This window comes from Pyxicephalus adspersus, chromosome 5 (genome assembly GCF_032062135.1).
Source record: "Pyxicephalus adspersus chromosome 5, UCB_Pads_2.0, whole genome shotgun sequence".
In the NCBI taxonomy this organism is placed as follows: Eukaryota; Metazoa; Chordata; class Amphibia; order Anura; family Pyxicephalidae; genus Pyxicephalus; species Pyxicephalus adspersus.
The window spans coordinates 112,004,102-112,028,203 of NC_092862.1; the positions used below are offsets into that span (position 1 = coordinate 112,004,102).

Below are 24,102 nucleotides of genomic sequence, written 5' to 3' on the forward strand. Positions count from 1 at the left end.
TCTCAGGTCAGTTTAAATAACATCAATGATCTTTTTTACTATCTGAAAGGGTGACATTCTTCCCACTGACCCCCAAGTTAATGTACTGTGAGCTGTGGATATGGTTACTTTAGTAGGGATTCTTTGAAGTTCTGAAAGTTATTTCAAGGGTTCATCTGTGTTAAAAAAAAGTCAGGAAACACTGATCTAGAATATAATTCACATATGTTACATTGTTGGTGGGTACATGTGTGATGTTAACTTTCCAGATTCACAATGTTCCTCTCCTAAAATGTACACACTCCACATATAATTCTTTCAATGATGATATCCAAGCACCTCCATGTCCCATTACAGTTGTCAAATCCATGAATGGACCCATTTTCATGCTATGCGGAATGCTTCATTGTCATATAAAAACATATTCAGAAAAGCCTGGCCTCTTTAGCTCACTTTGAGTATCCCTGAGGACCCTGAAATCCCTTGGCATATTCCAAAAAAGGCTTTGACACTTCCTGGTAGTAAAAAAAATGTTTTTCAATGGATTTCCACTTTATTTTAGAATCATAATTTTAGCCATTATACTAGCAATATTAAACAATAAATTACATTGTAATTACAATAGTTTAATACAAGTCTGTAACACCATATTAGTTTTTTTAAGGCTATATTTTTAAATGTTTCATCCAATAATTCTGCTGTTTTTTAATGCTCAGCTATTTGAATCCTTATGATTTCAATTATAACAAGAGTACAGCAGTCACAATAGTAAATGCTGAATTTTCTAATGTATAAACAGCTGAAATATGGCTGAACTGGCAGGTGAATAGTTTATAAATAAAACCCCTTTGGGATCAGTCCCTTTCATAGTATCTCCCGTACAATGCTGCTGTCACCAATCCTAAATCCATTGTCTTTTTCCTCATGTAACAATGGTTATCTTTCCAGCCCCACCAGTCAGGTAGCTGTAAGTTGACTCCCGATGTAACAATCATGGGGAATACATACTTAGTGCTGAAATTGCCCCAAAGCTTAAAGGTAAAGACACCATTTGCATCAGTCACTTCCTGTCCACACGTTGTGGCATTAAGACTCCCACATTTTACCAGGGCACAAATCTGAAGAGAATATTGGCCATGAACAGTGTGAAGACCATCAAATACCCCCAGAGCATACAACTCTTTAGTTGAATTTTGTTTCTGATATGTCACATAGCAGCAGAGTTTCCCACCACACACCTGTATGGTTCCCTGACTTGTATTCAGAGGGACAAATGTAAAGTTGTCATACATCATCTCGGCATTAAATGAACCATATTCCCCTGCTGCTCCTCCTCCACAATGCCCGTTCCTATCCTCTGAATGACATGACTGAGAACTGGTATAGATGACATTGTCTTCAAATGTCTCGCTCTTCAAAACAGAGCCCCAGTCTTCATCTCCTTGACACAGCTCTTCTGATGGATCCACTGGAACCTTGGCAATGATCAATTGACCATTTTCACTTCCCATGTCAAAGTGGTAGGAAGAGCTCAATGGACTGAATATTCCACTACCAGACATTCCCAAAGTTGTGTGGTGAATGTTAGCTGCTAGGATATTAATGTTAAACCCGGTGGCAAAGGCTCTATGAATCTGAATGGAAGACAGAAGTGGCAACTGGTTCATCCAAGCTGTTGGGTACACGAGGTGTTTTACTTTAAATTTTTCAATAAGAGTCACAACTGGTTCATAAAATAGGATATCAAAACAAGTAAAGAGGCCAAACCTGGCAAAGGGGGTATGAAATATGACATGTTGGACATGTGGAGGGATGTCAAAACCATACTCAAAATACAAGTTTTGTTTAAAGTATCTGGCTATCAATGTGCCATTGTCACTAAACACAACATTTGTGTTGAAGTGGTACCTCCCATCAGGTGGGCACTTGGGGTCCTCTTGCTCACAGGGCACTTTTGTTCCTAGATTTGCCACCACAAACATCCTTCCTTCCTTTGCCATGCAACTAAGCCGCTGGAGGACCTGGGTGAGATAGAGGAGGACAAAGTACATGAAAAACAAGTAATGGTTTGTCAGGAATGTGTTTAATGTAGTACAGGGTAATCTGGCTAATATTTAAACTAAAATCTAGATAAATGACATATCTTCTGCATGGAAATAACATCTTTGTAAAATAATCTGATTTGTGTTTAAAACACATATGGACTTCAGATTTCAAAAGAAATTACTGATGAAAAGATGTCAGAAGGTAAAAATCTAATCTTTGTTTATATTTTAATGGTCAAGAATATTGCCCCCTGGGATAACACTAGTAATAAAGAAGAATACACGAGAATGAAACCATCTTTGTGTCCTCTAGAGAAAATTCTGGTGGTACAAGTGAGGGCAATAGAAGAATGAGGGGGCCAGGGAAAATACGAATGGTCAGACAAGTCTTCTGTACTATAGTCTTGTTTGCTGGGCTGCTGCGTTCCTCCTCATAAATACAGAATCATCAAATGATTCAGCCAAAAAAGTGTTACAACTGTGACTATGAGCTCATGTCTAGGAGCCCCTTAAAGCTGAGCTCTAGTCTTGCACCATTGTATAGGGCTCTTCTGTACTGAAAATGCTTAGTCTGACTTTACTGCACACTGTGACCTTCTCAATGTAGAAGTAGGAAATTAGATAGAGCCTTCTTCATTTCCATCATCATCCAACTCATCCCTCCTCCTCCTGACTGTCCCTGGTTTTCCTCTTTCATTCCCTGGAATTCAGCTTTTTTCAACTATAGAAGCTGCAAGGATGGCCATTACCTAGGATTGTCTCCTTGCAAACGTGGTCTGCCTAGGAACTACAGCCCTGCATTCACTTAAGTCAATTTGATATTTGCACAATGTCTTCCAAGAGCCAGCCTATTGCTTGCATTGGGACAGATACCTTTTAGGAGGTGCACTGAAAGCTGTAATGTTTTCTCAGGAAACTACTTACAGCACTTAGCCAGTCCTTATTTGCCTGCATTGCATGCAGATTGCAAAAGCACTAATGGCATTACTGAATCTGAAATAAGATATGCAAGAAAACAGAACAATTGTATTCAAACATGTTATTAGCATGTTGATGGTGGGGGAAAGTATGCAGATTAAAATGTATTTTCAATTTATGGGCATAGCAAAGCCAGCTATAGCCCATCAAAACTGCAACTGGAAGTACAATACAAAGTGGATGCTTCATCAGTGTTTACATTTACTTCACTAAAATAATGGATTTACACCAATTTTTAATCATCAGGGGCCACACTAGATGTATTAGGAATATACATATCTATCTAAAGGTTAAAGATTCTCTAATGATTACACTTAAAAAGACGTCTCAAAAATGCTGGCGCTCAAGAACTAAAAAGTACCTAAGATCCTTTCACAGAATATGAGAGCTTGTCTGTATCTCTTTTATCTATATTTACTTAAACAAAACCAACAGCGCATACTCAACATCCAATTAAACTCATTGAGCTTGTAAAGTACTTACTCCCTTTCATGTTGATAATGATATCAGCAAGCATGCTGTCACCAAATCAAAGCTTGTGAAGTGTGTTTACAGCCTGTACAATACCAGGCTTTTAGTCTTCATAATATGAGGCAGCTTTCTACAGTTCCCTGTTTTCCTAAGAGAAAACAACGATGGCAGACAAGGTTTTCCCCTTTACCCTATTTAATTGTATACATACAGGGAAAGTGATTTCCTATTAACCTGGTGATGCCAAGCCATTGTATAGGTCTCAATAAGTACCTACAGTCAGGAGATGACAGTCTCAGATCTTTCAGCAGAAACCAATATGACTACCAGTTGATGTCAAGAGGTTCTACAAATCAGAAGTCCTTGTTCCTTATGATAAACCTACACTGACACTACCCTGTGGTGTCTTATCCACTCCTGTCCCCAACCCTTACTTGTCACATAAAGAGCCATGTTTACAAAGAAGATCTTTTACCCTAAGGATGGTTAAAACGTGTCTGACCATACAACTACTCTCCAGCCTAACACTTCTCTAGACTTCGATAATTCAAGACAGGTCACTTACAACAAAGTCACTGGAGTCATTCTGACCCATATATATACATTTTGAACAGCTACAGGAGTAGGGAAACAAAGGTGTTTTCCATAAAAACCACCAAAACCCATTTCATTCTGTTCTCTCATAGAAGAGAAATGAGGTTGGGTGACTTCCCTATAATCACCTCTGTATCTTGGAACTTATTTGGCTCCAGACAAGGATTCCATGTCAGTGAATAGGAAGAAGGAAGGAGATCCAGGTATGGGTAAATCGACATCCTGCTGTAGTTAAAGCCATGAATTCCATCTTCAGGAAAGACAATGATCTGGACACCCTGGAACCACAGACAAGGAAAATTAATATTCAGAACATTACAGAAGGAGGTGTATATTATGGATGAAGCATAGACATGTCAGAATAATTTACAGAGAACTAGTTATATAAGAATCCTGGAGGACTAAATTGTGAAGATGTACGATGTTAGTCATTCAACGCTGCTAAAAATGGTGGCGGTAATATTATCAACATGCACTGAATAGTAGGAGCTCACAATCCAATATTGCTAAAAGTTATAAGTCATTACCATAACAGTCTAATAACATTTTTTTTGGGGGGAGGGGGGTACCATTACAGGTATTTCTGTGGGATGTGAATGGAACTGTGTTGCCAGATAAAAAAAAAAAAAACATTCAAACACAGTAAGAACATGCAAACTCAATGTAAATACCGTGTTTCCCTGAAAATAAGACAGTGTCTTATATTTTTTTTGGCTCCCAAAAACACACTAGGTCTTATTTTCAGGGGATGTCTTATTGGGCACGTGTGCAGGCTTTTTACTTTCAGTTTGGCTCAGGAATAGACACGCCCTGCAGCCAGCATCAAAGACACACACGCTGCAGCCAGCATCAAAGACACACACGCTGCAGCCAGCATCAAAGACACACACGCTGCAGCCAGCATCAAAGACACACACGCAGGATCAGATATCTGGAGCTGTCTCGGTGAATACTTTTTTAATTTACTGGTATGAATGCTTTTATTTTCTTTTTCTCCTAGGTCTTATTTTCGGGGTAGGTCTTATATTAGGGCAGGTTTACAAAATAGTGCTAGGTCTTACTTTCGGGGTAGGTCTTATTTTCGGGGTAGGTCTTATATTAGGGCAGGTTTACAAAATAGTGCTAGGTCTTACTTTCGGGGTAGGTCTTATTTTCGGGGAAACACGGTAATGTCATGACTGAGATGTGCACCTTGACCTTAGTGGTGCAAAGCCATTTAATGTCCATGCTGCCCACACATCTGGTGAACTGAAAGGTCAATCTGATCTGATATTTACAGATGTTCAGATCTGTCCCTGTATCACTAGCCTCAGGGTAGCTTAATAATAAATGCAATAGAATTTACCATCCCTCCTTTGTAATAAAGTGATATAAGAATGATGCACATACAATGATGATGTGACTCAAGTTCATGCTATTTGCCTTACTTTTTTTTCATTAACAGTAATGTAATCTTAACCGCTAAAAAAAAACCATTTAAAGAAATAGCTCAAGCAATGATAACACACACATGCACATCTGAATCATCAAAAGAATTACTTTTCCCCTTCCTTCTCTCCCACTGCTCAGTATATCACTGTACAGATTTACAATTAAAGAGAAACAGTCCGAAAGCAAGAAGCTTCTGCTGATTTTTTTTCCTCCTTAAAAACCCCTAGAAATGTCTCACTAGTACCATGGAGATATCTGGTGTTAAATGCGTATTTGTAAAATAAATACGTTATATGAAATATATAAAAAGTACATTTAAAAAGTATATAAGACCCAGAAACTAAATTTTTTCTATAACTAAAACAATCAGTCCCAGGATGGAATGATTACATCAGACATACTAGGACGTCTGAATAAGTTTCTTTATTTGTGTTACTGCGGAGTTATTCATCCTGATTCTTTGCTCTATGCGATAATCATTTTTTTACTGGCTGGGGACCATGGTCTGTTTCTGTTGATGACAAACATGTAACATTTAGCTGGGCTTATAGCACAAAGTACAATATGCCCACATTAAAGTTCCAAGAAAATAGAGCTGGGAACATAAAATCTATCCATGTTATGAGCCAAGTATAGATAAGTTATTTCTGAATTTCATGCTAACTGTGGCATTTTCCAACAAAAAACTGATGAATACAAAAATATCAACAGTTATTCCACACCACAAGAGTAAATATAGCATGTCTTTAGCAAGTACACGATTCATGCTGCTGAAAAAATAGCTTTTTCATAACTTTTACATTTCTTATTTTTACATTATTGGTATTGGTTGTGTTTAGGAATCCTCATATTCAGCCCTAAAAGGAAGCTGTCATTTTTTTTTTTTCTTTTTGAATAAAGATTGAGATATATATATATATACATATATATATATTTTTTTTTTTTTTGAGCCATATCTTCAATATAAATACAGTACAAAAAAAAAGAAAATTAACAGCAGGCAAACAAAATTCTCAACAAAGTTCTCATAATGTTCATTGGTACAATAATAATAACAGCATTTTGACACTTGACTCCATCTGAAATGTTTTAACTCAATTTTTGAAAAATTGTTTAATTCTAAAGTAGGAAAAACAGAACAGAGAAGAATAAAGCAGTAGGAAGGTATAGAAAAAAGTCAAGTTAGTAGGTTAAGACATGTGATAAAAAGGGTGGAGGGTATCGGGGCTGTATATTGATTTCACTCGTAGTTGGGCCATGCCATCATTGAGTGGCTCTGAGTGGCCAGTTCCTCGTCATTAGGGGCAGCCTGTTGTCATAGAATCAAACTGTATTCTGTGGTAGTACTGAACTGTATCCAATAAAACCATGTTTGTGTGAATTTCTCTGCGTTTCAGTCTCCGGTCACTATCATTACTTCCATAGCATAGATGTCTGCCACACGTTGTAGCTATTGGCCAAAAGTCGGTGAGGTATCTGTTTTCCAGTACTCTGGTATACGTGCCTATGCAGCATTTAGTAGATGGCTTACCAAGGACCGTTTATATAGTTTTTGGATGAAATCCGCCACATGTAACAGTAAGGAAGCTGCCATTCTGGACTTTCTTTAAAGGTGCTCTGGGATGGTCCACCTTATTCACTATATAGGGTTATTGGAAAAATGAGTTTGTGGAGATAAAGTTTTTTAGCCTTTATTTAGTGAAAAATCATAGTGTACATCCGGCAATATACAAACACCATCACTTATTTTACACATTCTGTGCTAACTCATAGGCTACATTGATTTCAATAGAAAATTTAATAATGTAGTAATAATGTAATTATTGTAATAATGTAGTAATGTAACGTGCAATATTTGTTGTTGGAAAGGAACTTTCACAATCCTTTCCGATGACTAACAACTGCACAATGCATGAATATACAGCATATACAGCACTTCTACTAAGATCGTTCGTCGTCCATGGATCCGCCAGGACGTCGTTTGGACGATGGATGACGGGCATGGTACACACGCCAGATTCTTGTCCGATATCGGCCCTGAGCTGATTATCCGACGAGGACTATTGCACGTGTGTGCGTAGCCTTAAGGGCTTATCCCTCATCTACTACTTTGCTTCCTATAATTAGATACATACTTTAATATAGAATATTTATTTTCTTGTTTTCCATTTATGGGTGATTTTGTAATGAGCCAAAAGCATGCATATTACTATGGTAGGGACATTAGATTGTAAGCTCCATTGAGGGACAGTTGGTAACATGACTATAGACTTTGTAAAGGGCTGCGTAATATGTCGGTGCTATATAAATACTGTGTAATAATAATAATAATATTAGGTTATGTCATCTGAATCTATTACAAGTCTATTGGTTCAGATAGGGACAGTGAAGTACAGCACTACAAAACAGTAGGCACAGCGAATACATGTAATTTGCAAATATGGCTGGCTTTGACATACAGTTAGGTCCATACATTTTTGGACAGAGACAACTTTCTAATTTTGGTTCTGTACATTACCATAAATAATTGTAAATGAAACAACTAAGATACAGTTGAACTGCAGACTTTCAGCTTTAATTCAGTGGGTGGAACAAAAAGATTGCATACAAATGTGATGAATTAAAGTCTTTTTTTACACAATCAATTCATTTCAGGGGCTCAAAAGTAATTGGACAAATTAAAATAATAATTCTAACAATACGTGGTTGAAAACCCTTTGCTGGCAATGACAGCTTGTAGTCTTGAACTCATGGACATCACTAGATGTTGGGTTTCCTCCTTTTTATTGCTCTGCCAGGCCTTTACTGCAGCGGCTTTCAGTTGCTGTTTGTTTGTGGGCCTTTCTGTCCGAAGTTTAATCTTCAACAAGTGAAATGAATGCTCGATTGGGTTCAGATCAGGTGACTGACTTGGCCATTCAGGAATATTCCAATTCTTTGCTTTAATAAACTCCTGGGTTGCTTTGGCTGTATGTTTTCCGCCATGTTTTACAGATGATGTGGTATGCTTTGGATCATGAGCTGTTCCACGCCTTCTGTCCAAAGAATGTTTTTCCAGAACTTTTTTAGATTTTTTTTTAGCAAAGTCCAATCTAGCCTTTCTATTCTTGAGGCTTATAAGTGGCTTGCACCTTGCAGTGCACCCTCTGTATTTACTTTCATGCAGTCTTTTCTTTATGGTAGACTTGGATATCAATACGCCTACCTCCTGGAGAGTGTTGTTCACTTGGTTGGCTGTTGTGAAGGGGTTTCTCTTCACAATGGAAAGGATTCTGCGATCATCCACCACTGTTGTCTTTTGTGGACGTCCAGGTCTTTTGGGGTTGCTGAGTTCACCAGTGCTTTGTTTCTTTCTCATGATGTACCAAACTGTAAATTTGCCACTCCTAATATTGTAGCAATTTCTCGGATGGGTTTTTTCTGTTTTTGCAGTTTAAGGATGGCTTGTGTCACCTGCATGGAGAGCTCCTTTGACCGCATATTGTCTGTTCATAGCAAAATCTTCCACATACAAGCACCCCCCTCAATCAACTCCAGGCCTTTTATCTGCTTAATTGATAATAACATAACAAAGGAATTGCCCACAGCAGCCCATGAAATAGCCTTTGAGTCAATTGTCCAATTACTTTTTAGCCTCTGAAATAAAGTGATCGTGTTAAAAAAAGGCTTTAAGCTAGGTACACACGTGCAATAATAGTCGTTAGAAAACAAATGAATAATGATTATGCACGATTATTTTGAACAATTTTATTGTGCCCAACACATTGGTATCCACCCAAAAACAACCGGGTGGTTACCAAAAAAATGTGTATGTTTAAGGATGGTGACAATTTAAAATACAAGACTATTTAAATGTTGAAAGGTATTTAAGACTCTAAAAAACAGAAATCTACTACAAGTGACATCAATATAAAATGCTTCAAAATAATAAAATGACTCACCTTTTTTGAAGCAATATTCACCTGCTGTTCATAAATATCTAGGTTTCTGAACATAAATTCCAGAGCCGATTTTCGGTCAGACAGAGCTGTAGGGTTGGAATTTAGTATTGAATGGTGTTCATACACTGCAGCCACATAATATTCTATTCCAAAGCCAATCTGGACCATTAAACAGTAAAGGAATGCTTGGATCATCAGTCTGATAATTACAGAGGCCATCTTAATACTATATGAGAAAAAAATAAGAATAAAAAGAAAAATAAGAATAAAAGAAAATAAGAACAAACTTACTTTTAAACGCATTTTTGCTTATAGATATAAAGTCTGCAGTCATCTGTGGCTTAAGATTGCAGCTGAGCACTTAGGGCTCCTATACTGAAAAATTATATTTCTGATTTTCTATAGTAGTCCAAATCTGAGCCACAAATATGCTGATATTCATTTATAGAGCACTAGCCTTTGTGGTTCTCTGGGGGATGCAGGAAATCATATGGTAATATAACATAAAGCTGCAGTCTCATCTAGTGGCACTGTGAAAACTGAATGATAAGAACTATGAAAACCCAGATTATAAACTTAATCAAGAGGATTTTCTCCATTTTCAGCAGTAAAGTCAACCGCCCTACAAAACAAATAATGGATGTTTTTAGGCTGGGAATATCCTCTTCCTTGATGCTTCATAAAGCAAGGAGCACTCTCTATCATCTGCATTAACATCAAGGGCAGACACCGTGGTCTGTGATGTCCTGTACTTACAGTATAACCTTAGTGTTCTTGATTTTTTGATGCTAGGTCCAAAAGACTGGGAACATCTAGTGGTGAAATTGAAATATAGTGGGGAGGGGGTGTCAAAGTCCAGATTTTTTATTTAATATTTTTAATATTGCCAAACAACATTTGCAGTAGTAGGGCTTCAGAAAAAAAAAAAAGAAAAAACCTGTGCCTATTCCAGAACAGGTGATTTAAGTGTGTGTGGGAAGGAGGAGGAGATCTCACAGAGTTATGATTCAGGGGTTCAGTAGTAAGATCAAGTGGGGGGGGGGGGGGGGGGGGGGGGGGGGGGGGGGGGGGGGGGGGGGGGGGGGGGGGTGAGAGTTGGGAGGGGGAAGAGTTGGTATGAAAGATGTATGCAGAAGTGCTTGTACTCAATTTCACCACTAGATGTTCTCGGTCTTTTCTACCCAGCATCAATAAACCTAAAAGACTGAGGATATACAGTAAGTAGAGGTCAATCTGCCCCACATTCAGTATTTACATACTTCCTACTAAGCCTGTAGGAGAGTCTGGAGTTTGGAAAGTCCACCTCCTGTTGATCAGCCCCTGAATCACTTGGCCAACACCAACTCTCCTCAAAAACCCACCTACCTTTTCTGCTATCACTCTTCAACCTGCTAGAATGGAAAATAAAGTTGTATGCAACTATTCCTTTTCTATAAAATGTGCTAACCTGGGCATTGGATTTTTGCTCTATTTTGAGGATGTTGTCTCTTGCCAGTGTTTACTACATCATTCATCACACATCACTGTGCCCCCGCAGCATTTGCACAGTCATCCAGTGATAACCATGCTACACAGTAGTGGCTACTTGCAAATGTTCTTAGCTGCTTTGAGATATCCTAAAATGGCAGCAAAGCAGGCAAAACAGGGTATTAAAGTTATGTTATTGAAGAACTGATACTATTTAACCATTTTTTTAAAGACTGACACTGACCGTATTAAATGCCATCAGCCATAATGTTGCTCAATTTCTTTTTATTTTTTAGCATGTGCTCTACCCCAGTCCTCCAACTGCCCTATTATTGTTTATTAAACTCTATTTTACTTCCAATATTCTTCTATTACAACAAGTATAGGATAAAAATATACATGGATTCATAAAATCAGCAGAAATGGCAATAACATTACCATAATGCAAACCCAAACTTTCTAAGTTTGGAGAAAAGTTGTTAAAATCTCTTAAAGTAAGTTTAAATGAATATGACCCACACTTACTTCCTCTGTACACGAAACAGTTCTATGTCATTTCCCTTACAGAACGTACTTTATAATCTTTCACTATTATCTGTAAAATGTCAAAATGGTCTGGAGAAGGTTAGCTATCAATGTACAGTACACTTCAGTTTCCATCTGGTGAACACAAGAGTTTGGTATAATTTATAGTGCTTATTACAGAACTTTCTTCTTTTAAGGCCGAACAGCTGCTCTTGTCCTTGCTTATCTTACAGACTCATATACCAAATATAATTGTGTTTTGGCGTTCTTATTCTTAACATCCAGTAAGAAATTGTTACTGTGCTATTAAGAAGATATTAAAGTGTATTTTCAGCCAGATAATTTTAGCTATTATTGCCATGTTTACCCTAAAGTAAGTTGGATGTGACTTTCATAAGTTAGCTTTTCATAATTATGTTATTTCAGGGTTTTGCAACCTAATACTTGTGAGCCCAGGCCATCATGAACGAGCTCCTGAAGGTCAATAGTTAAATTGGTCTATTCCGTTTCCTAAGAAGAAGAGGGGGGGGGGGGGGGGGGACAAAAAAAAAAAAAAAAAAAATAATAATAAAATCACAAAAATGAAGTGTAGAAGCACAGTTTCTGCACTTGCTCGGTCTCTTGTTTAGTTAGAATTGAATAGAGTATGGAGTGGGTTTTAGCCCATTTCCTTCTAAGGAAAATTTACATTTTTATTGAATTCTTACTTCTTTTAGTTAAATGCAGAGATTTGTTTATTAGTTCAACTTGTACACATAAGAAGCCACGAAAAAGCCAGGGCTGTGTGTTTTATGAATGGCCAGGAGGAGAAGGATGCAGGTAAATGGCCATTGCATTGGATGAATGAGAGCAGCAGTGCTGGTGGCTTTGGAGTACAGCAGGAACTGTAATGATCTGGAAATATTAACAAAAATTAGAAGTTCAAAGAAAATGCAAGGGACACTTCTGAGGAAGACTTAGGGAGAGAAGATCCAAAGTACAGTAGCTGGAAAATGTTAAAGCCAAACTCCAGCAAAAAAACTTTTTTTAACAACAATATAGAAGTAATTTACATTTCCTTTTTTGTCATTCAAAAACCAATGTGAATTATATATATATATATATATATATTAATATTGCCTCTGTCCTCCTGGGATGCCAACATTTACACTTTAAAAGAGCCCCTGTCTTTAGGTCACAAAGAGATGGAAACATTAAAAAAAAACCCTACAATAAAACCAAGAGAGATAATAACAAAAAAGACTTTTAAGGCACCCAACACACCCACTAATTGAACAAATATTTATTATAATAAAAACAATATATATTAAATTTAAAATCAATGCACATGAACATATGATGTGCAATGGTCCCACTCTGCAGTGGGTTCTACGCGTTTCACAGACTTGGATCAGCTTCCTCAGGAACCACTCTTGAGACAATTTATCCACTTTATGTGAATGTGGACAGGTTCACACTGTTCTCTGAAATACCAACCAAAAAGGGGAAGAGACCAGAACAGCAAAAAAAAACTATTTCTTGATGTATAATAATGACCTGTTTCACTTTATTATATAACCATATATCATTTCTCTACATATGCCCATCAGGAGAGGTATTTCCCATCCTCTTCAAATACAATATTTGATTTTCCCTTTCTTTCCACCCTAAGTTTTTCCAGCTACCCAGTAAAGCCAGAACATGTCTCACGGAACATAAACACAAATAATCCACCGATTGTACATGGGTAGATTTTCTGTTCCCACTATATGTGGATTATCTGTGTATATGTTCCGTAAGACATGTTCTGGATTTACTGGGTACAAGTTGCTGAAGAGTATCAACTGTTTTCACAGACGTCCACCATGGAGCTGGTGGCCAAGTAGGTGCCTTCCAAAGATGAAGCAATGACAAGTCTTGGACCTGTCATCACTGCAGGGCAGCTGCTTCATGCTACAATCAGCAAGTATACTGTACATACTTTCTGATTATGGCAGAAGCTCACTATCAAGTTTAGTTCCACTTAAAGTCCAAATTCTGTTATTCATAGCATATAAAGAAATAGATGAAGTTACACTGTAAATTGCCAGTGGACCTTTAATACGCTTTCTGGATTCTGGCTTCAGTTGATTGTGCTAAAATCAAATTAAAGTAGACTGGTTGGTCCTTCTGATTGAAGCACAATGAAGGTCTCCACTAGCTGTAGCACCATGGGGGTAGATTAAGGTTAATGTATATCTAAGTACTAAAACATCTATTAGTGAAATGTGTAAAAAAACATCTTGTGTCTACATTGTATGGAATCCACACTTCTATTTGAAGTCAGTACATAAATATATTTTGTTTTGGGTGGAAAGACCATTGGAGCTCTCCAAAAATCTTCTACATGGTGCCTTTTTTTCTGAACTCATTAGTTGCGTGGGTTAAATACGCAAGTATACATTTTGCTAGCAGTAAAATTAGTAAAATTACAAGAGCCTTCTCTCAGAATAGCATCTATGACGTAAGAGTGAAGCACCTCTCCAAACACAAGTGGCCTCTCAAAGTTTTATCAAACAAGACATTTAATAAAACTTACTTTTATTCCCCCGAGTACACCCTGAATCCTTCATAACATTCTCAATGGGCTGTAATTGCTGCTCTATTTGTGGGAGAACAAAGCAGGTCAACTGATACGGCTCATCTGCACACATATTCAGTGTGGGAAGCGGATTGCCATTAAAGCATATAAATTGAGTCAGTGAATCTGGCTGTCACTCTGTTTAGCAGATGACAGGGAAGAAGTGCTGGACAACGCATCCCTTTTCCAGAAGGTAAGAAACCATCAGGGAGGGATCCAGACACAGAGTAAAATCTGTTGGGAGATTCTTTATATTCTCTATGGTTTATTTAGATTCTATTTGTACATTTCTTTTCTCAGGATGAAAGAAACTTATTTTGTGGCAGCATATGTAATATCTCTACTTATTGCAAGTGTAGCTGCTCAGTCATCCCGAGAGAGAGAATGGAAGTCTTTGGGAAATCCGTACAACAGGGACTTGGTAATGGCTGTTTCAGTACTTTAATGTTTAATGGATTGTAGATTTCAGTCTGATGTTTTTAGTATTGTCAGATATTTTACTTACTTATTCCAGCAGTATTTAGAAAGGAATTTTAAAGGGTTCTTATACTGAAGGAAATTGTATTCCACCAATGCGAAACTACTTCCAAAAAAAATCCACTTCTTGAAAAAAAATCCTTCTGGAAAGTGATCATGCTTCTTCAGTAAATCAGTGTTGAGTTGCTATTTTGTATCTAAATTGTATCTAAATATTAGAATATTTATTTGTACTGAGCAAACCTAGGTCTACTTATCTAAGCATGAAGCAAGCAACCTCCAAGGTCACTCAGTACAAACTTTCTTTAAATACCATAGAATTGGTATGAACTGTGTTCTATTATATTTGAATATAGAAATGATTTATCTAATATTTAGATTCAAAATAGCAACACTAATTTACTGAAGAAGCATGTTCACAGTGCAAGGGGAACATTAGGTAGCTTAGTAATTGAGCTAAAGCTGTGCTGCCTTCTATCAACCAATCATGTGCCAGAAATTCAGTATGTTTTTAAAATGTTTTTAATTTTCAATTCTTTTTATATGAATGGATATTCTTTGCAAAGTGATTTTTTACCATATTCACTAAGGCAAGTTACAATTTCCATTGCAAAGTGAACAGCTAGTATTCTTTAGTAAATCAGGATCAATCTATAATCATAGTAATGAGAATGATTAGAGATATAATAATCTAGAGACAGCTGCTTTTTTTCTATTCTGCTCATACAAAAACATATAATGGGAATCACCTATAAAACTAAACTGAAGTGGTTTTGTTACCACCCTGGCATAGTAGGGATATCAAAGGTAATAGGTGACTTGTTGATTTGGACATTTTCCTTTTTTTATAAGCATTAGGTTTGTATTTTGATTATCAGGCGTATATGAATAAAGAGGAATATCACAAATTATTATTGCACATTCTGATATATAAACATACAAGTAAGTAAGGTGTTTGCAAGCTAGCTATTGACAAATTTAGCAATTGCTGTCAGACATTATATATAAAAATGATGTATTGTGATCTTTATTCAAAGTAAAAAAATATACCTGCAGGTGTTACATTGTCTGCATGTACTGAGCAAACAAAATATATCTGTTGTTGGAAAAATGCAGGTTTATGTGTAATATGTGTAATTATGACTTAGAATTTTATTAAGGCAATGTTTCTCAACCAGGGTTGCTGCAGAGGTTGCTAGGGGTTCCTTGAGCAATGAGCAGTTTTTGCATCTATGGCCAAATTAACAGAAACTAATTATCTTTTTGGCTATCTGTAAGGATGGCATTCCCTATGGCCAGCAATTTAAGGCATTCCTCCTACTGGCCACCACACTAATGTACTATGAGTTGTGGGTTCCCTGAAGCCCTGAAAATTATTTTAAGGGGTTCCTCCAGTACATGTTTAAAAGGTCAAGAATACAATGCAATAAGGTGTCCTAGCTTGGTAATCTTGGCATCTTTTTCAAAGTCAATAGTGCAAAAGTGCAATTTAATGCATTTGAATGATTATATGGTAAACACGTGCAAATGGGATGCAGAGTTTCACATATTTATGCATGATTTACAACTGCCAGCAAAGTAATTTAGGGAAGATGGAAGAGACACACAGTAAAGCTGCATTTTTAATTATGCAACTGTGAAAGCCATGTTATCTGACAAGTTTGTGTTTTTACTCAGAGTGGGTGGTGGATTCTGATATATTTTGCAATGAATATATAGTCTTATGACTGTACTGACCTTCATGGTCGGTGTCAGGATTGAGACCGGCATAAGATTTGTGTACCTCTTTGATCTCTCTTGATCTCTTCCCTTAGGTATGAACCTGGAAGCATTTAGCTCAGAGTACCAACTGGTTCAGAAATGTCAAACCCAGGCTGATCTGGTCTGGCAAGTAGCTGATTTAACACAGTCTGTGGGGTATCATATTGGCCTCCTTTAAGCAAAAGAAATTACTAACATGTTGTCAAAATCCAACCCAACCACATGACTCCCATCCCATAGTGCCAGTGTACCAACTTTGATAAAAAAAAATATTATCTATTATAGTCAATAGATTTATGTATGTATGTGTTTCCTGGCTTCAAAAAATAACCCCATTATATATATATATATATATATATATATATATATATATATATATATATATATATATATATATATATATATATATATATATAGTAAATAAAGAATCAATACAGTTTAATACCAAGCAAGCAGCTTTAAATCAAGATCAAAGAAGAATGCACAAGGAATCTTTTATGGTGTTATACAATGTAATACAGACAATCATTGAAATATTATAAAATTTATTCATAAAAGCAAATTCAAAAGATATTATTGACATTAAAAATAATGAACATATCTGCCGCATGACAATGCTAGTATATAAATCACAGATATGTACGCATTCATCGTATTTACCAATGCATTTTTAGTGCTCATAGAGGAAAATATATATATATATATATATATATATATATATATATATATATATATATATATATATTTAGGTGGATATTAGGATGAATTATCTGTATTTTTTCCTTACACTATATCTTTTGCCTATATCCATTTTCTTTTGCTATATATCCTAGTAATGCATTGGAGAAAATGTAAAGTATACAGATGGATTTGTGACGTTTATACTAGAATATTTTGTTATGTAGCAGATATATTTGTTCTTCAAGTTAATAGGTGAGGAACCTCATGTATTTCTCTGTATCTCTCATAACAGTAACAACATACTTCAAATACCATTAAATAATTCAAACTGTTAGCAGAAATCCCCCTTACTATCCAAAGTTCTGAGCTTACCCATGGGTGGGCCAACAATGGGTGTGGTAATTTAGGTATTAGGAGAATCCCCAAAACCCAAACATGTACAATAACCACTGGTGTTTATTTTTGAGTAGACCTGGCATTAGGTGTAAACTTGCCAGTAAACTTGCCTCTCCCTGTATTACTAATACTTCTTAGTTTGCCTTTACCTTGTTTTCTTCCCAGTAGACGGGCAACCATTTATTTACAGGGTTTCATCTATTTGTTTAATTAAGGTGGCTCAGAGATGACAGAATTATGAAAATGTTAGGGGTATATGTATAAAGCAGTGAATGTGATTGTCACCAATATTTTCTGATGATAAATCAATCACGTGCACCTGAAACTCCTTAATTGAGGAGCTTCTGCTGATGCCACTATTGTACTGCTCACTGATCTTCTCCCTGGAGGCTTTGACATGAGGAAGCAATGCCCTGCCTTTACCATGATGGCCGCCTCCAGAGACACAGGGCCTGATTTATTAAAGCCTTCTGGAGAGGATACATTTTCATCAGTGAAGCTGGGTGATCCAGAAACCTGGAATGGATATGGTTCAGGATTCAAAACATTTGCTAGCAAATAGCAAATGACTTTGAAGAAATTCTTTCTAGGTTTGCTGGATCACCCAGTCACTGATGAAAGTGTATCCACTCCAGCTGGCCTTCAAGAGCTTTATTAAATCAGGCTCTGCAAAAACAAGACATGACAAGTCAGTAATTGAGCATAAATCAGCTATATGAAGCCCTCAGGAAATACTGGGGGCTACTTCTTTGTACTTGTTACTAGTTGCCATTTAATGTCTGTGCAAAAGACCATGTTCTTAGCTGTGTGCATGTCTCAAACAAATTCAGAGGGTTGCTGCTGCCTCTCATTTTTTCATTGTATAATTTAATTACACTCACAACCTCATCTTCTTCATAGCTAAAATAAATACCAATTGAAAAATAATTTAATTTATGCAATACTATCTCTGCTCTTACCATTGTTATCTACATCTCAGTTTTTCAAATTCCTGAAGTCATATATCACCGGGAGAGGAACACATATGATGAATCCGGGAATCAAGGACAAGCTTGAAAGTGACTTGAGAGATAATGGAGAATCCAAATACAGCAACCTGCAGCAATACATGAATAACAATGAGATAGCGGACATCTAATTCACAACGCCTGGCAAAACATCCATTTCAAAAACCATCATAATGCAACCGAGTGGTGTGTGGCTTGGGTAATAGTGCTATGATCTGCTAAATAGTTTAACTATTTGTGCAGCTCTTCAAAGGGGTTTTCCTACTTTTAAAACATCTAAAATTGTTTACCAGCTTTTTGTGCATTTTACATTTTCAACTGTTCACTTATATGTTAAATCTCTAAGATACAGGGATGTTCTCTGTTAGCCAAAAACACACAAATACATTTCGTTTTTTCTCCAGCAACAGTAAAAAAAAAAAAAGATTGCACAATAACAACTATAGATAAATAACCACATGAATAAGCTTTAAAACACAATCAGTTTAAAGCAAGACATGTACAACAGACCAGCATTGCAAAGCTGGAAAACTTTTTAATTCTTTTGTCTATAATTATTATTGATCATGTACATACCATGTGTTTTCTCTCACATTCTACATTACTGGAAACATGTTTTTTATTCATCTGCTGTATTAAAGCTTTACTGTAATTTTACATTCTTGTTTTTATTATACATTTTGAACTCAGATTTTTGATTTGTAAGGAATACATGACATTTTGTTTTCATTACAAAAATGTATCTATATGTAGACTATCAATGAAACCATATTGGACCTTGAAAATGTGCACATCAAGAAAGAGTTGTGCACATTTTAAATCATCATATTTGTGCTGTGGGGATTTGAGCTGCAGAAACACTTTTATTTTAGCAGAACTGAAACAGTATTTGTTCTGGTATATCCATTCCAGGCCATAGAACATTTCTTTCACAATGAGTGGCTAGAAGTATTTGGTTTAGAGATGTCCACAGACATAAAAATCATCATAAATTGCTACAAAATAATTAACAGTCATTCTATGACAGTGATTTTCCTAAACATAGTTTGGCAATCCAAAGTTCTCATCCCTTTATGGCCAAATCCAAATGAATATCTGTCTGCCAACCCAACCATCTGAATTGTCTGGTGTGTAGTCTGCTTCATCAGACTGAATCAACTTTTTATTGTGGAAGACTTCAAAACATTAATTTGCATTCTAGTTTAAACATCATGAAGAAATGGAGGCAGCCATTGCTGAGCTATCTTTGTACCTGGAAGATGCCAGCAGCCTTGCTGTAAGATGGATCTGCTTTAACCTCCCTGGCGGTATGAATATTAAGTATTTTTAAATGTAAAAGCGGTACATTAAAAAAAACGAATTTAAAATTTCCCTCTTGGTCCCGCCTTCCAGCCGCATGCTCGCACGCAGATGCCTGGCCAGCATCTGCGTCCCCTGGCCTTGTGTCACCAACATTCACATGCCGGGGACGCAGATCCCAGCTGGGCATCACCAGGTTACACAGACGCCTGGCGAAGCCAGGGGAGGAAGATGCTGGGCATTGCTGGAGGAAGCCACAGGCACCGATTACCCAGTAAGCTTTGTAAGTGTGGCTCGGGGTTACCACTTTTTGTACTGAAAATAAACCCCAAACCACACTTGGGATTACTGCCAGGGAAGTTAATATATAAATAACAAGTATGCAGGTGAACGTTTCTCCAACTTATAAGAATGCATATTCCAAGTCAAATATGGTAATAAAGCCAGCAAGTCAGGCCAAGTACCTCACAAATACAGTCCTGGTATTTCTCTCAATGATTTGCTATTAGTTGGCAAATGTTTTTTCAAAATTGGAGCAAATCCATTCCAAGTTTGCTGGATCACCCAGTTTTCTTATGATAGTCATATCTTCTCATGTCTTGGAGAACTTTAATAAATCAGACTCATTGTGTGTGTCTCTTCATTTGCTTGGTATTTTATCATTCATTTTATTCATGGGTGAGCCGTGTGCTCAGTGCTCAGGTGGCTGCAGAACCCTGAAGCCAGGGAATAACAAATAAAACAAATTAGAAGAAGAGCCTGCTCATGTGATCTTTTAAAGCCATGTTCTTTCTGCTATGTTAAAAGGGAGCTTTATGATATACTTCAAGCTCCATACTACGGCCTGATTTTATAAATGGGCAGCAAACACATCTCATTGCTTCTGGAAAAAGAATCAAAATGTCATTTCTGCAGAGGTGTCAAAACAAAGTGTACAAGGATGGCGGTCACAAGGGAAAATGTGGTGCTGCATACAATGTACCAATAATTGACAGCAATAACCTCACAGTCCATGGGTTATAAGAATCTACTGCCAGCTTCCAAAAACATGCAGTTGGGTTAACTGGATTCCTTCCTCCCCCCAAAAAAATGACCTTAGCCTGTGTTAATGACATATGGCCATGGTGGGGACAATAGATTGTGAGCTACTTTGAGGAACAGCTAGTGACATGACTATGGACTTGTACAACGCTGCGTAATATGATGGCGCTAAATAAATACTGTATAATATTAATCTTCAATGACATTTCTGGATAGAGGAAACAATCATTTATTTTCTAATAATGATAAACCAATGATGTAATTAAAGCATTTCATCATATTGAACAAAGTTTGCTATCAACAGAACAACATGGCATGGACAAGTATACTGAATATTGGTCCAGCTACTTTCAGCGACTACTTCCACATATGGCCCAGGAGTCCAGCAGTACAATATACAGAAGATTGACCACCATTCTGTTAGTGGCTTTCATAGTCACAAATACAAGAGGATTTAAGGGCCATTTTAGACTGCAGTTAGCTCTAGCATTTTGCCACGGGCTCAACTGCAGTCCCAACCTCTCCCATCTAGGTGGACAGGAAATGTTAGGTCAATTTTTCTGCATATGGATGTGGCAGATCACAGTGCAGTTTCTATATGTGATATGCTGCTTTTGATCATCCGTTGTAGCCTGAAGGTCTGCATGCAAATCTGTTTGGTGCAGTTTGTCTCTCCTAGCAACACAGCAGCAGTCGGTTTTGCACTGAGGAGCTACCCAGCTGCAGACTTTGACCACAGGTCTGAAAGGTCTCTAATTTGTCTGTGTTTAGACACAGTTTTATTCCAAAGGTGTCACCCATCATTTCTAAAAGAAATGGAAAATGACCATGGGATTATTATGAAGGCGCCTGCCTGCAGGAGCTTTAGATGCTCACATGACGATCATGGCACCTCCTGAACCCCAGAGCACTCTATATTGCCTGATTGGTAGAGTTTACCACCCCACCTCACACCTTCTTATTGACCCATCTCTATTATAGGAGTCTTTATTGGCCAACTAGAAGGTGTGAGAAGTGATGGGTCAGGCTTTCACACTACCCGAAAGTGTTGTAGAACTTTGGGTTTTCAGGGTTTTAGCAGCATGACCTCCTCTTAGTTGCTCTACTTTAAGCTACGTACACATGTCAGATAATCAGTGCTGCTTGTCTTGGAGAAAATCTGCCATGTGTACAGCAGTCCCTCAATGTCATTTATCAATCTCCCATAGTGGACTGCTGAATGACCAATCAGAAATGACCACTCTGCGTTCATTCTTCTGCACCACCTCCCCTCTCCATAGAACTGAACTGTGCTGTATGCACAGCAATCGTTCCATCATCTGTCACTATGCTCTGAGGCTTTAGTCTATTTATATAAAGTGTTTATTCTGCTCAAATAAAGTTCATACTGGATGCTGGAAATAAAGTGCTATCTGGTGCATCCTGCAGTGTTATCAGCCCCAGATTACCTCCCCTATATGCTATACATATACATTTCCTGTCTTGTGGTGACAACACTCTTCTCTCTAAACACACACTTATTGTGTGTGTTTAGAGAGAAGTGACACACTTAAGTGTTGTCACTCCAGGACAGGTAAACAAGTGTAAAGAGAAAACTAAAGCAGACATGCATCTAAGAATCTGCAATCTGTTACATTTATATTCTTCAAACACAACTTAAGGGGCACCACTGTCCATATAAACCCCCTTCAGTGTACCTACTGATGTGAGCACACTTACCTTACACCCGGCTCAGCCTTGTACAGTCGCTGCCTATAGTCCTGGTCAGGCTGCATGTAGTGCACATCACTGGTCCAATACATTCCCATAGATCAGTGTTTCACAATCAGGGTTCCTCCAGAGGAACAATCAGCAAATTGTGCCTTTTAGACACCAATGATCTTTTTGGCTAGGAGGCATCCTTCCTACTGACCACCACACTAATGTACTGTTATCTGATTTAGTAATATTAGCAGGGGTTCCCCCATGTTATAAAGGTTGGGAAACATTGATATAGATCAGCGGCCGCTAACCGGTGCTCTGCCTAACACTGGTGGTCCTTGGGAAAATTTTGGTGGTCCGTGGCTATGGCCGGAGCACCCCCGAGCGGGGTCAGGAGCTGCACCTCTTGGGGGGGGCGCACTGCCCAGAGCTGCAAACCATGTCCCCCCTACGGATTGCAGGCTCAGGGAAGTGGGCAGGTTCTGGCATCATTACATCACTATGGGGGAAGTTTCTTCCCTTTTGAGTGACACATGGCTACCTGCGCATGCGCGGTCCGGAGCCGGTAAATTTAGTGGGTCTGAAAAGGTTGGCAACCACTGATATAGATGGTGCCGTACTTTTAGAGGACCCCACCTTGTCTATAGTGCAGGATCCCCTGTGATTTATTAGTGTTGCACCACCTAGTGGCAGAAGCCATGGTGACAGGGTCACTTTATGTACCTGCACTACATGTATCAGCAGAGTTTATATGTGTAATAAATGCAGTGCGGCTTATAATTGACTCCTGTACTGCAAGAAATAAATACAAAGCCACCAATGCTGACAATGCAACCTGCTTGTCTCTGGCTTCACCATGCATAGGAATTGTATGCAGATGTGGAAAGTGATAACATACAACCTGTCTATGTCCTAACCTATATATATAAAATTATATGTATGTATGTGTATATGTATGTATGTGTATATGTATATGTATGTATGTATGTTCCACCATCACTGGGAAATGCATGGAGACATTTCAAACAAACTTGCTATACATATGACTGAGACAATATGATGTGAGTGCACCTGTCATCTTTGTACAGCGCTGTGCTATATGTCAGAGCTATATTTGCATCTATGTATGTATGTATTGATCAGCACAGTGTGCTTTTTGCTTATAGTTTTTCATACTTTTTCTTGGACTATAAAATAAGCTTGCAATAAATAAATACCCGGGCAACGCCAGGTAATCAGCTAGAGCCATAATAAAGGAACACAGAAGCAAATGGGTTACCATGACAGCCAGGGAATTGTTGAGGGGCCTTTATAGCCCCTCAACATGAGGAAAGAACGATGGTTGCCATGGGTAACACCCTCTACCCTTCTTATAATCATTTCTAAGTACTGCCATGTGCACCTCACACCTGCAGCCACCATTACAACTCACTGCTGATACCGAACGGAACGTAAAAATGAAAACAAATTCATATCAAACATACATAAAGATCGCTATCTGCACACATACCCATCACCTCTGACACGCTTCTATCTGGACATTGGACCGCACAATTCCGCCTATCACAAACAAGGGAGCGGGGCGTTCTATACCTCCAATCAGAGTAAAATACACTATAACGACACGCCCCCAGCCTTCTTCCAGTGGGAGAATGTAGTGTGTGGGCGGAGTTATGCTGCAGCGAGGTTTTTGATAGGCTGTGCGGGTT

The 24,102-nt window shown here is 37.8% G+C and overlaps 1 protein-coding gene and 1 long non-coding RNA gene across 6 annotated transcripts; one reads left to right on the forward strand and one right to left on the reverse strand.

Annotated features, from left to right (window-relative positions):
- Window positions 1-495: 495 nt before the first annotated feature.
- Window positions 496-24,011, reverse strand: BTD (biotinidase). 4 transcript variants are annotated; one of them, XM_072412457.1, is made up of 6 exons: window positions 23,904-24,011; window positions 18,305-18,441; window positions 10,887-11,055; window positions 9,440-9,665; window positions 4,196-4,345; window positions 496-2,000 (listed from the first exon to the last, which is right to left on the reverse strand). In XM_072412457.1, the coding sequence occupies exons 3-6, from the start codon at window positions 10,892-10,894 to the stop codon at window positions 834-836; spliced, it is 1,551 nt and encodes a 516-aa protein (XP_072268558.1). In that variant the 5' UTR covers window positions 10,895-11,055; window positions 18,305-18,441; window positions 23,904-24,011; the 3' UTR covers window positions 496-833. The 4 variants fall into 4 exon arrangements, with proteins under 4 accessions (XP_072268558.1, XP_072268559.1, XP_072268560.1 ...); XM_072412458.1 differs by lacking the exon at window positions 23,904-24,011 and adding an exon at window positions 20,116-20,346; XM_072412459.1 differs by lacking the exon at window positions 10,887-11,055.
- LOC140331429 (uncharacterized) lies at window positions 14,038-19,009 on the forward strand. Of its 2 annotated transcripts, none has more exons than XR_011920928.1 (3): window positions 14,038-14,223; window positions 14,304-14,451; window positions 18,325-19,009. It is a non-coding gene; the product is annotated as an uncharacterized lncRNA (long non-coding RNA). The 2 variants fall into 2 exon arrangements; XR_011920929.1 differs by having other exon boundaries at window positions 14,047-14,223; window positions 14,331-14,451.
- Window positions 24,012-24,102: the final 91 nt, after the last annotated feature.

Bases quoted from the DNA above. Each gene is read 5' to 3' on its own strand.
- BTD (XM_072412457.1), bottom strand. The intron at 4,346-9,439 runs GTGAGTCATTTT...CTGTGGTTCCAG, and splicing joins TGAATATTGCTTCAAAAAAG to GGTGTCCAGATCATTGTCTT. The intron at 2,001-4,195 runs GTGATTATAGGG...TATCTCACCCAG, and splicing joins ATAAGTTCCAAGATACAGAG to GTCCTCCAGCGGCTTAGTTG.